Below are 13,367 nucleotides of genomic sequence, written 5' to 3'. Positions count from 1 at the left end.
TACATAGAATTAAATCACTGCCCTGTTGATGTCAAACTGCCGCCATCAGTCTGTATAATTTTATCCCATGTAGAGTGTGAACCCGCATACTGAAGCTAAATAATTGTAGAACCCAAGCTGTGTTTGGATTTGAACTGCGCAGGTGTAAGTGTGGCCTTTCAGTCGCGGCCCCTTGTAACACGGTAGCGATGACATGTCCGCTCCCGTCCACAGGACCTGGAGGAGCTGCTGAGCAAGCAGGCTGAGATGGAGGAACGATTCAAGTCGGAGAGACGCGCAGAGGCCGAGTCTCACGAGCGGCGCTATGCCGAATTGCGGGTAAGAGGGCCCGCAGGGCTTCGGCTTGGGGCCCCCTCCTTCTGAGTGGTTGTTGATTCACCAAGGACCCTGCTGTTGTACCTTGGGTAGGCCACATTAGCCGAAAGAGGCTGAGCCTAGGACATCATTCTGAACAGGCAGACACACCACATTGTGCCGTTTCTAAATAGAAGCTAATTATATCCCTGTACAGATTCAGCGCCTTAATTTCCTGCCCCAATTCGCTCCTCTCTCCATCAGCGTCCAGGTCTGCACCTCGCCCGCCATAATTAAGTGCACAGAGTGTCTGTCTGAGTGAAGGTGTGTGGGCAGGCATGCCTGAGGTCTGACAGGATTACCGTTCTCCCCCCCCCACCCGCCTCGTGAATAGACACTTCCTTCCCGTCAGTCGGGGCCAAACACCTCCATGCTCACGAAAGGGAAGACGCGGCCCGCCTGCCGGCTTCACCAGGACAGGGTGGGCAGCTAAAAAGGTGACGAGGGGCAGGGTGTGCGGCCCAAGGCGCGCCAAGGGGAAGGGCGTCTCGGAGGGCCTGTGGCCTCTCTGGCTGTCGTCCCAGGTCTCATCCGATTGGCTGACGTACTTCTGTCTGAAGTTTTTTTTTTTTTTTTTTTTCTTTTTTGTTCTTGGCTGTTGGCTGGCTAATCTTAGGAGGTGTGTCTGCACTTCCTCACGCACGATTGCGCAATTCAGATGCACAGTGTCAAGGTGACCAGTGAGTCTGTGGAACTTCCCATAGGGCATGCCAGCTCACCGTCGAGACTGATGTGAAAAGCAGAAATCGAATGAGAGAACAGCTGGAAGCCTGCTTTGATATGTAATGTAGGATTAACTGTAGGCATGCTGAATGCATTTTTTAACTTCACCTTAACCGACCTTTTTGGTTTACGTGAAAGTGGTATATAAGTTTAAAATGAATTGAATATAAGTACAGTAGTACCTCAGTTCTCGAACTCATTATAACTTAAAGAATTTAAGTGGAACCAACCAGTTAAAAAAAATTACCTAGAACTCAATCTGAATCTCAGAAGTCGAACCGTGACCATCGACCTAAGATAATTTGTAGGCGCCGGGAAATGAGTCACGCGGAACGTCTCTCAGCGGAAACAAAGGATAACGCTTCAGTCTCAGCCTCAAATTCGCTATGATAGCATCGTTTGTTGGTGATAGTGCTTTTGTTATTGAAAATACTGTATCAGGTAATACACTGTACTTTATATCATTTTGGTAGCCATTGCTCACCAAAAAGTTACACAATACTTGTACAAATGTTACTACCTAAAAGTCTGCAATTTTACGAACAAATTAACGAATACAGAGTAATAATAAAATAAACAATGGACCACATGGCATAGTGTAGTGTTGGCGCAGTGTTGGCGCAGTGTTGAAGCATGGTTTGGGGTTGTCACGGTCTGCCGAGCCGGGACCGGGAAAGCAGGGACAATGGGGTAACACGGGATTTAATTGAGGACAGGCAGAACAACACAATGACGTTACAATGACCGGCCTGGGGAAACAAACAAACGCGGATCAGATACAGAGGACTAATGACAACAACCAGAAACAGCTGATCACACGGAGATTCCACGGGAGGTTAACGAGGGGTGTGGCACACGGAAGGAGCGGATGATCGGGGCAGGACAGGGGTAGTGCTGGGGTACATTCTTTATCGTTTTGGAAGCCATTAAGAAAAAAATGCTGCTCTTGTTTTATCCTGTTCATTTTGTGTTTAAATGCTAATATATATATATATATATATATATATTTATTTAGGTGTAATTTTTTGTGGCTGGGAACCAATTAACTGGTTTTCCATTATTTCATATGCGGAAAATTCGATCAGAACTGGAACTTTTTAGGATTCGAACCCGAGTTCTGAACGGATTAAGTTCGAGTTCTGAGGTACCACTGTATATATGTTGTTTCACTGCCCAGTCTCCATTGGAATACTAAAGAGCCAATGATTGGATCATTATTACAGCCCAGCAACGTTATGCAGCAATAAAATAAAGTCAGTTGAGTAACTAAATCTACTGACTGGCCAGGTTACACCTCCATCCATCATCAGTGGATTTTTTTCTTCCTTGTTGGCATGGGCATATTCCAGGAGAATGCCAAGATTCACTGGGTTCGAATTGTCAAAGAGTGGTTCAGGGAGCGTGAGGAATCATTTTTATGCATGACTTGGTCACCACAGAGTTGTCACCTTAATGTCATCGAAGGTCTCTGGGATGAAGGATGCTTTATTGAGTGGTTCAAGTCACTTGTCAATACAAGATCTCAGTGAGAAATTAATGTTGATGAAAATAAAGGATGAGATGTTGCATAAGCTTGTGGAAACAATGCCATGCATGACAAATGTGGGCCATAATCAAAGCTCAAGGCAGTCCAACAAAAAATTTATTTTTTTGGCGAGGAAGTGTATATAGTGTAAAACACTATATTCTAAGGTAGTAAAACTCTTCTGTCAGTTTCGTAATCTTATAATGTGTCTTGTTATCCACTGTTTGGTCCACTGTTTCGTCTTGAAAAGTTGCATCTACGTTTGTTCTGTTTATTTGGCAGCTTGATTAAGAAACATTTAAACAGATTGTAATTGCAGATTAAGAGGTCAGGCTTGAATGGTTTCCAATGCATAGTAACAGAGGATTGATTTGAAAAACTCCTGCGTGACTAGGCAGGCTTCCACCCTCCAGAGGATTTTTATTTTATTTTTTTTAAATACATGGAATGTTATTTGCCACTTAAACGTAACCGCTGCCACAGGGAACAGCTCTTTTCATGTTTGTAAAAATGTAAAACTGACCAATATCAGATCCTGGCGATGGGTGAGGAATTCGCCGTCACTGCGTTTAATCGGTGACTGAATATTTGCTTATCCGCAGTCTTGATTCCCAGAGAGCCAGGTGGAATCATTGCCCAGCTTAAAATGATTAGTTTAACGGAATGCTGGGAGGTTTTGGCCACATTATTAAAGCGACTATTCTTAGACAAAAGTAAATGCAATCCTGGTGATTGTTGTGATTATATCGACACAAGCTTAAAGTAAATTTCTGCCTGAAAAATTAATTCTGAATGAAAATAATAATGCAAAACATGTATCTTGGGTGGCATGGTGACTCTGGGGAAGCAGTGTACCCCCAGTGTTTGGGTTTGAATCCCGTCTGTGGGCATGGTGGTTGCATGCTCCGCTGATTGCGTGGGCTTCTTATTGAAGTCCACAGACATGCAGTGAAGTCATCTGACGTCTCTAAGCTCCTCAAAGTGCATCTGTACACCCTCTAAAAGCTGCCTGTTTACTGGCCTGTGTAATCAAAAAAAATATATATGTTCTAATCTATGGAAATGAGCAGATTTTTCCACGCAACTTTTTCTTTGAACTAATAATAAATATTTAAGTTGAAAAAATGCACTGGTTCTGTGGATATCTGTATGTATTTTCAGAAAAGGGAAAGGAAAGTCTGTCAGTAAAGTGTATTTGTTGTAAAAAAGTTAAGTTTGTTAGCTTTTCATGGGACATGAAATTAATGATTTAAAAAAAGCTCTCAGATTTGGCCCTGTGCCCAGGCTCCAGGCTATACAACTCTGTGTACTGGATGAATGAATGATTGACATGTTAATTATTGCATAATGTATGCAATCTTAATTAATCTTAATCTTAATTTGACAAGTAGTATGTAATATTCAGAGATTACAATTTTTTCAGGAAAAAACGTAAAAAATATATATATGTGTGTGTGTGTGTAATATATATATATATATATATATATATATATATATATATATATATATATATATATATATATATATATATATATATATATATATATATTTTTTTTTTTTTTTTTTTTTTTTTTTGAAACGACAGTGTAACGCTGTCAGTCAGGCCGGCGCTGAGATAGACACGAGTGGCAGCTGCTCCCCGCAGCGCAGGACAGATTCGAACTATAGATACGGCAGCTCCTCAGAGGCCAGGAGAGCTCCGTCTCATGGGTACGCATGACTAGTCAGTCTATGTAGATGTGGATCGAAGGGTAACGGAGTGTTAAGGACCATTCACGTTGTCATAAGATTAAAATGAATACTTCAGTGCAATCCGGACTGAAGAAACGCAGGGTTAATGTCGCATAAATACATAGAATTTTACGTTACCAAAAACAGAACAATAGAAATGCAGAAGAAAAAGGTGAATACCTTTACGGCACCGTTACCGGACTTTTTGGTACTTCAAGGTGTTTGTTTTCCATTGGCTTAAAAACTGGTACCAGCACTGAATGACATCGCAACTAGGGATGGGACTTGGTATGATTTTATTGATACCAGTGACATTATCGATTCTGCTTATCAGTGCAGTTCTTTATCGATTACCTTACTGGTTTTCGATCTAATTTTCTATGAGGAAACAAGTACACGTATACAGGTTTTTATGTGTGTCAGTGCAACTGCTGATTAAATCTATAATCCGTAACAGAATACTACCAACAGGTCAGTGGTTTCAGTGCAGTAAGACCAGCAGCCATGCACCTGTGACCACCGCGTCTGAATCTGTCTGCTGTTCCATCGCTGCATGTTACATTATAATGCACCTTTTATTAAACCGTCTTAAAACAATTCGGAAAAAATACTGTGAAATAACTCTTTAGAGGAAAAAGGCATGGATGCCTTTGAAAACTACTTTTTTGAGCATCTTATTTTTATACGGGGCTATAAATGACTATGTAACTTAACTTACCGGAAATGTGGTTGTTGTGCTGTTGAAAAAGGGTGCAAGCCTTTGACAAATAAACTTTGACGGCACGGTGACGCTTGTTCACACTTTCCCCGCCGTTTCATTTTCATTTAGACTTTCTTAGTGAAAGAAAGGTGTGCTAAGTAAGTTGATGTTGTTGTAATGCAGGATATTTACCGTCGGGTGAGCTGATCAGTCGGGAAACGGTAGCAGTAGCGCTTATGCTTCACATTCGTGGAGCGTCAAACACACGGCACTCCTGGAAGTGCACCTCCCATGCTTCAGCTTGTTTGCTGGTGTTTCCACATTTGAAATAATCATTCTGCAAACGTTACAATTACCGCTATTATCGTCTGTCTTTGTGAAATGTAGCCATGCTTTAGACCGCTGCTTTCTCGCCGCCATGACGACGTCTTTTTCATGGCGACACTAGATGCAGGCGCATGATATTGTTAATTTGCCATCGAGGCGCACCGGCCGGCATCGATACAGGAATCGATAGGCTCAGAGGTTTACGCTTCCGATGCTATAGCTAGATAACTGTCTGGACATTATAATGCAGGTGTTTGTTTCACTAAAACATTTCTACTTTGTCATAAGAACTTTTTTTTACCTTGTCCGGATTATCTGGTTTGTTTTTTTAACTTTTTTGTTTTCCGAGTTTAACTTCTTTCAAGGTGCTGTTCTACTGTTTCGGAGGCAGGCTATTTGCATGATCAGTCGACAATGAACATGTTTGCAAGTCCCACCCCAAAGTATTGAAGTACCAAAAAAATGCCCCAGCTTTTCTGGTGCTTTAGGTACTAGATATTTTCATACTGGTATTTTCAACCAGAAGTCAGTGGAAAAAGGGAAGTATCTAAAGTTCCGTATCAAAATTACTGTACCTGGTGCAGTGGAAAAGTGCCCAAAGATTCAGGACTGTGAAATTCACAATAACTTTAACTATAACCATGGGCAAAGTCAAATACACACAGCTGAACACTGAACTGGGTTATTCAATATGGAAGACGCTCCCACCCATTCTAATCTTGTGGAGTTTTCAGCCAGTTATACTGGGTCGACCTCTTGAAGGTGGGGGTTTTGAAAGCCCAAAGCTGGGGGAGGTAGCTTGTGTCAGCATCCCTGTGCCCTTGGGGTGGTGGTCTGTGTATGTGTGTGTGTGTGTGTGTTGGGAGACCACAGTGGCCCCTCTAACTCGACCGTTTCAAAGTTTGCATTTGTCTCTGTCTGTTTTGTGGCCTGGAAGCTTAATCGACTAGATGGTCCTTGCCCGCAGATATCCCCATGCTAGAGTAGGAAGGCTATTTGTTGTTTGGTTCACGGTTTCCAAACGTGTCCATAATGGAATAATTGAAGAGGCGGTTCTTTGTGGTCAACCTACACCATCCTCTGCTGGGAATTTGATGGATAGATAATGAGGACTTAGCATGGTGACACAGAGAATAACCATAGTATCTGAATACATTAGTATTTTATTGTAAATAAAAAGTAAATTATTATGATGCACGGCACTAATTTGAACCAGTCGCTGTCTGCAAGTTTGTGACTGTTTTGTTGAACAGCTCATCTGAAAATGAACCTGTAATTGGTGCTAAAAAAAGCATTTAAAACATGTTCATTATATATGAAGTTTAGATAAGTTTAGGAGGACGTTTCAAACTGGTAGCCCTTCGTATGGCTCCGTACCTGTGAAGTAGCTCTCAGTTTTAAAAAGATTGGTGACCCCTGCTCTATACATTCAAAACAAGGATTCTATCATCCTTCTTTTCTCCTTGTAATCCTTCACGAAATCTTTTCCAGCATAAACAGGCACACTTGTCTTCTGAAAGACATCAGGATGGTCCCTTGACGCATAAGGGCCGTAAGACCGTGTTTTCGGGAGTCCTGCCACCGAGCGGAGAGGGGGACCAGTGCTATGTTCCACACGCGCTCACCAGCAGAGAAGAACTCGATCACCCTGCAGTGAGGGAACTGCTGCAACATCAGCTCAGACACAGGCACTGTGTGGTCCACCTAGAATGGGTCACTATGGAAGAGGACAGTGTGGCCTGGCACCCAAAAAGAAATGGCACAGAATCGAGGGAGTGGGGGGGGGGGACAACATGATTCATCTGCTTCCTGTCTAACGCCTCCCCCCCCTCAGAGACTTCTTGGAAGAAGTCAAAAGTCCTCCAAAGCCAGACCTCACAGAAGGCCAAGTGAGGGAGTGCTCCCAAACCGGCAGCAAAACGGGCTAACCTGAGTGACCTTGGGAACAACAGCGCCCAACTGTGAGGTCACGACCTGGAAAGAGGGGTCACTGGGACACATCCCACACATGTTCTTTCACTGTCTTGGCCCTCATCTGGAGCTCTACTTTTGGGCTTTATTGACATCACAGCTGAGAATTACCATCAAAGGCCTTCGTGTCACATTTCAGAAAGATAAAACAAATATCTGTTTTCTGTGGATCCAAGCACTGCCTCGTCCCAGAAGTTGTTGGATTAAGCCACATATCTGGAAAGCCCCTCACTTGTCATGTGGCAGCAGTTCTGCAGTGACTGGGGCGGTGTCCTCGGTTTCTGCTGGGGGGGTGGAACTATCAATCCACTTTTCCTGCATTTCTGTGGGACTTGAGTTTGACAGGCAGGTTTTGGTTGAGTTTCTGCTTGAAGAGGTGCATCGTGGGTAGAGGGTTGATGGTATTGGGCGGTGTTAAAGGGCCAGCATGCGGACTGCCATGACATTGATTGCTTGGGTGCAAATATGGAACCAATTTATTTCTGATACGACGTGAAGCAATGGTATTCAAGTAGGAATGTCTTTGGGGGCAGTAAAAGGAGTGACACACAGACTGTTTCGTATTTACAAGGGTGGGAGCGTGCTGGCTCACAGTCAAAGGTTTTAGGTCCCTGAACCCAGCATTTCAAGCCCCACTGCCAGGCGGTTGACCTTATCTTGACAGCTGACTGACAAGTTCTGGAATTTTTATTCTTTTTCCCTTGTTTTGCCCAATAAACCCTGACTGTATCTCTCTATTAGTGAACCTGATTGGGCTGTTTTTACGGTGGGATCTGATGTATCTCAGTGAGCTCAGGAGGAGCAACATTGCAGCAACATTTTCAAATCTGTATGTAGGATTTGAATGAATGTTTATAAAGGTTTCGTTATAAGTGGTTTATTTATAGAGCACTTTTAAACAACAGGAGTTGTACAGGCCATATATTATTAAAACAACACAAATGACAAAACAATGTAACAAGAGGAATTTAGAAGAAAAATAACTGAAAAACACTGAGTCAGTGTATAATATTGTATACATGAAAAAGCGATGTGTCAGTGCTGTTTCAGTGAAGTATATTTCTTCATCCATCCATCCTACTTATTCTGTGTAAGGTTACTGGTACACTTATGTGCGATTTACAGGTGCCAAGTAGCCTAACTGCAAGTCTTTGGACTGCTAAGGAAGCCCACATAAGGAGAGGAGATGCAAACACTCATGCGGTTGGGCTGCGCACAGGAGGCGGGTCGGGGGAATCAAGCCCATAACCATAAAGCAAAGCTTCATATTTTCAAAACGGCGCAAAAATCGCGTAATCACGGGGTTAATGTTTTTTCATGTTTTGTTGTGGTTTTCATGCTCTGTGATGGTGTTTAGTTCACGTGTGACACCATTGGTTGTATATTTCATGCCCTGTGAACTTATGAGTGACTCTGCATGGACAGTCATCCAGCGTGAACGAGGAGGACTGGAGGAAGAAAAACGGGCTCCTTTGATCGTTAATTTGTTACCAACTGGTAAATGAGGAAAGTGCTGGAGGAAATTGAGATTTATTTCAGTGGTGGAGCTGGCTGTGTGTTTTGGAATGCGCCGCTGTTTTCTAAACACGGACGATGCATGTTGGTCAGCGGGGAGGTGAGCTAAGTGTGTTTGGGCTTGTGGTTTACAAAATCTCCCCCCACCCCCCATGCTGGAGATCCTGCAGAATGATGGCAGGGGTACGTAAACATCCCCAAAATTAAAGAAAGGCTCAAAACCAAGTTTGCCACGAATTTCTGGTGCCCTGTGCTCATACTAGGGAACTGCAAAAGCGTTTACAGATTGTCCCCGACTTAAGAATGGGCTCCGTTCTGTAAGACAGGTCACACATCAAAATGGACATCTGTCAGAATTGGATAATCTGACTGACTTTGAGGTATGAGGATGAGGCTGTGAAGGTTGCACTGTAATACAGTATTTTCCCAAAGCGGTAATGAGTCATTGTATGGTAGTTGCAAGTCTGTATAAATGTTTTTATTCTATTTTTTAAGGCTCTTTATTGCGAATTGCTGCATAGTGCAGAAGAGAAAAAACTGCAGCTTGTAGGTTTATCTCAATGGGGAGTACATATGAAAGCGTTTTAAATACTGTGAACCAAAAACCAGTGAGTTTATGGTAAGACCAAAACATATGGGTCTGATTTCCCAGGGTGCATTTGCATCTGTCACACGTTTCATCCTTGGAGGAACAGAGCTGCTTAGCCTTGCTTTGCTTAGCCTTGCTTTGCTTAACCTTGCTTTGCTTAAGCAAATGCGATGGAGGACTTGTATCAAGGTCAGACGTGCACAAGAGGTGTAAATCCTGTGTCAACCCTCCTCCCATTTTTCATCAGACGGCTCTGCCCTGTCACATGATGCGTTGCCATGTGTGTTTTGAGTATGCGGGACGTGAAGCTGTTTGTGGGTAGAGGTGTACACATGAGTTTGTCTAGTCTTGTTTAGGGAAAGCGGAGCTTTGGGCTTGAAAGAAATGTTCAGTTTGGAAATATCTAAATAAGTGGGATTGTGTCTCACAGAACTTGTATTTAATAGCGACTTGTTCAGAACTGGCAAATCTACAGTGGTCTTAGCCTTGGGACGCTTGCTTAATTCTGTAAAAATTTTTATTGATTTCATAACAGAAGTATATTAACAAGCAGTGTTGCACCTATCTTCTGCGCAGACTTTTTCTTTTTATTGTCAGAATTTTTCTTGACTGACTCATTCCCTTCTGTTCTTGCCATTTTGCTATTGATTGCAATTATAGTCATTGGCTCCCAAAGGGATACTAAGCACAAATGTTTAGTGTTTTCTGTTATTGAAAAAGTGTTACTAATTAAAGTGTTGCATCACTGTTTAATATAGAGAAGTACATTTCAAAAGGAATTTTCTTTTGCAGGAACTGAATTCGGGGTCTAGTTTAGAATGGTGTTTTTTGCAAATAAAGAAACTTTGGTTAGTTTAAAATTTTTGCAGAATTGAGTCCAGATATTAAATGTGGATATAATGGCTGGATGTGATGTATGAGTAACAGAAGGTTAGTGACTGTAAGGCATTCATTAGCCAATCATATAGTGCTTCTGTCATGAAAATGAATGAGTTTTCCCAAACCGTCCTGTAAAATGAAACTTTGCACCCAGGGAGCTGGAGGCTGAGGGCCTCCCTCTAGGGCAGGTGGACGTGACTGTTTTGCCGAGGCTGGGTATGAACCGGCAACCTTCCGATCACAGGCACAGAGGCGTAGCCTGCGGAGCCAGACACTGTCCCCAAAGACTTTATCGAGTGGAGGAGACACAGGATCTGTCTTCTTCGTAACATCACATTACATCTGGTGAATGATCTCAATAAATAAACTTAGTTACCTGCCCAATAACACTACATGAAGTTTGGGAGGACCAATCTACTTTGCAGTCTATTTCACTGGAGCAGAGTACTGCATACCCTAGGGCAGGGCTGCCCATTCCTGTTCCTGGAGAGCTACCACCCTGCAGAGCTTAGGTACAGCCCTGTTTTAACACACCTGATACAGATAATCAGGCCCTTCAGCATCACTTCAATATTAGAGTCAGCTATGTTGAAGTTAAGTTGGTTCTCATACTGAGATATAAGTGAAGGGCCTGATTATCTGGTGTGTTAAAATAGGGCTGTACCTAAGCTCTGCAGGGTGGTAGCTCTCCAGGAGCAGGGTTGGGTACCCCTGTCCTAGGTGTGTGGCCTGCCCATAAGGAGGAGGAAAAAATCATCTTATCTAATGAGCAAAAGAATCCGGGCAAGAAAACTGGAATGCATTGGAATAAGTTTAGAGATCTTGGCACAACATTCATCTTTACACAACCAGCCCTACCTGTTAGGGAAAGCTGTAGTGTGGGTCGTCACAGAAAGTCTAGCTTTAGATTATTATAGAGGGGAGTAAAGTTTTCACTCGTAATGAGGAAGAGGATCATGTCATATAAACACCAAGGCATTTAAAACCAGGCTTTGACATTATTTTATTTTATTTATTCACCTTTATTTAACCAGGCAAGACAGATTAAGAACATGTTTCTTATTTACAACTGTGGCCTGGAAAGGGCAAAGCCTTTAGTAAAAGGTAATATGTTTGTGGAGAGTTGTCATGGCAATTCATTTCTCGGAAATATGTGCTCTTAGAAAAATTCAGTTTAGATTCTGGGAAAGTACCAAAATATGAAGTTTGTAATGCCAAACTTACATAAAATCATTTTATCTGGTGAGCTAAAAGATGACATGCTTTATCTCCATGCTCGTAAACAAATCCATGTGAGTGAAGATGATGCTTTTCAGTTTTGTCAGTTGAGAGTGATATAGATGGGTAATGGAGTAACTGAGTATTTTAAGTGTATTTCTTTAATTGCATCCCCAAGTTGATGTTGTTGTTGTTGTTTGATCTCATTTTGTTTATTGTGGTAGGCAGAGTAAGAAATGATGTCCCCTCTAATTACCACCTTCAGAGTCTCCCAAAATGTGTATGGAGAAAATGTGTCAGGTCTTTTGGATTCAAGAAAGTTACCAATCGTAGCAATAAAGCTGTGCTGAAGCTCTGAAGAAGGCACTCTGCATAACCAAGTGCAAATGAAGTATTTAGAAGTACAGGGGGATGAATGCAAACTCAATTTTATTAGGAAAGAAACTGCCATGGATCAACGCCTCCAGCTCGGCTCATGGACAAAGATAAGACTTGAGACGTGATTGTTGGGGATGCAACCTTGGAGCCTTGGATCTTTTGGACATTTCAAATTCCCACGAAATATTAAATAACTCAAGTGTAATTTGCGGAGTATGGAGATAATATTGTTAACGAAAGGAGTATTGTCCCAGTTTGGGGCGCACACACTTTAGTCAGTGACACAGGGGTATGAAAGAGAAGCCCAAATAGAATGATGAATCAGGCCAGCATGGAACCCACTCCTTATCCTGAAAGCGGTGGAACAGGACGATCATGGCCTGGCTGTCTGATGTGCTCTGGGTTTTGCGGCAGGTAAGCAATCAGCTCAGTTCTGGTGGCTCATTAAAAATACAGCTACTTTTAGCATGTATGCCATAAACTTCGTTACATTAGTTCCACTCTCATCGCCTTAAGGTATACCTGTAATGCGCAAGTTTAAACGGTGCAATCGGTTCTCCAAATCATCTACTTTATTCATGGGCATTATTATGGCAGCCTTCGGGCTCTCAATGGCTTCTATGGCTTTTGTGATTCTGTCGGAGCTATCATTCCATTGTCAGTAATTTTCCAAATGCGTTGGTCTCACAACACAACCTCAATGGATATTAAAACTGGAATCATATGTCCTCATTAATACCAACTCATCGCTTAGCAAACTCAATGACCAGCGAGTCCATAGACAGTTTGTTGCTGTTAGCTTTGGCCATGACTGCTAGCTCCCTACTTTTGCTGGCTCTGTGTAAAGTAGTCTGTTCAGTTGCCTTTTTGACTCTGGACCAGATGGTTCAGTGAGTAAGCACAAAGTATTTAGAAGTTAAAAATGTAATGCAAGAAAATAAATAAATGTGGAAAAGTCAGCCGTTAGTCAGAGATCCGCTCCCTTGCTTCTATCTCTTACGCCAGTGTTTCCCATCCTGGTTCTTGGTGTCCTTCAAGCTCCCTGCCAGTGAGTCCTCCATTATGGCTCCTTACTGGGAGCTGGGGCAGAGCAAAAACATGGACTGTCTGGGGGTCCCTGAGGACCGGGTTGGGAAACTTTGTCCTACGCTGCCATAACCCTTAGTCTCCAGTAACATTTTTACCATTTATCTTTTTTTGAAATAGATGGCAATGGCCTTTGTTGAATTTTGATAACAATCTTTGATTTTGAGTATGAGTGTTGTCCTATCCAGATGGTCCTTTTGCCTTTTGCATTGTGGTTCCTGGGATAGGCTGCAGGATCACGGCGACCGTGTATTGAAAGATGTAAGATGGTAGCTGTTAGCAACTGAGTGAAGTGTGGGGGTCCCCGAGTCCCAGTCCACAGCATCCTCCTCCAAGCTTCCAAAGTTGTGCTTGCATTCTGCAGTTATTAA

At 42.6% G+C, this 13,367-nt stretch overlaps 1 protein-coding gene across 4 annotated transcripts in view; it reads left to right on the top strand.

Annotated features, from left to right (window-relative positions):
- The window catches only part of LOC125738445 (coiled-coil domain-containing protein 91-like), an 85,672-nt gene that overhangs the window by 30,183 nt on the left and 42,122 nt on the right, over positions 1-13,367 (top strand). For all 4 annotated transcript variants that reach the window (XM_049007379.1, XM_049007378.1, XM_049007380.1 and 1 more), the window contains one exon: positions 214-318. In XM_049007379.1, the coding sequence (XP_048863336.1) occupies positions 214-318 (105 nt within the window). The remainder of the gene's footprint in view (positions 1-213; positions 319-13,367) is intronic.

This window comes from Brienomyrus brachyistius, chromosome 3, assembly GCF_023856365.1.
Source record: "Brienomyrus brachyistius isolate T26 chromosome 3, BBRACH_0.4, whole genome shotgun sequence".
Lineage (NCBI taxonomy): Eukaryota > Metazoa > Chordata > Actinopteri > Osteoglossiformes > Mormyridae > Brienomyrus > Brienomyrus brachyistius.
The sequence above is the reverse complement of the archived record's forward strand: the minus strand, read 5'-3'. Positions and strand labels throughout refer to the sequence as shown.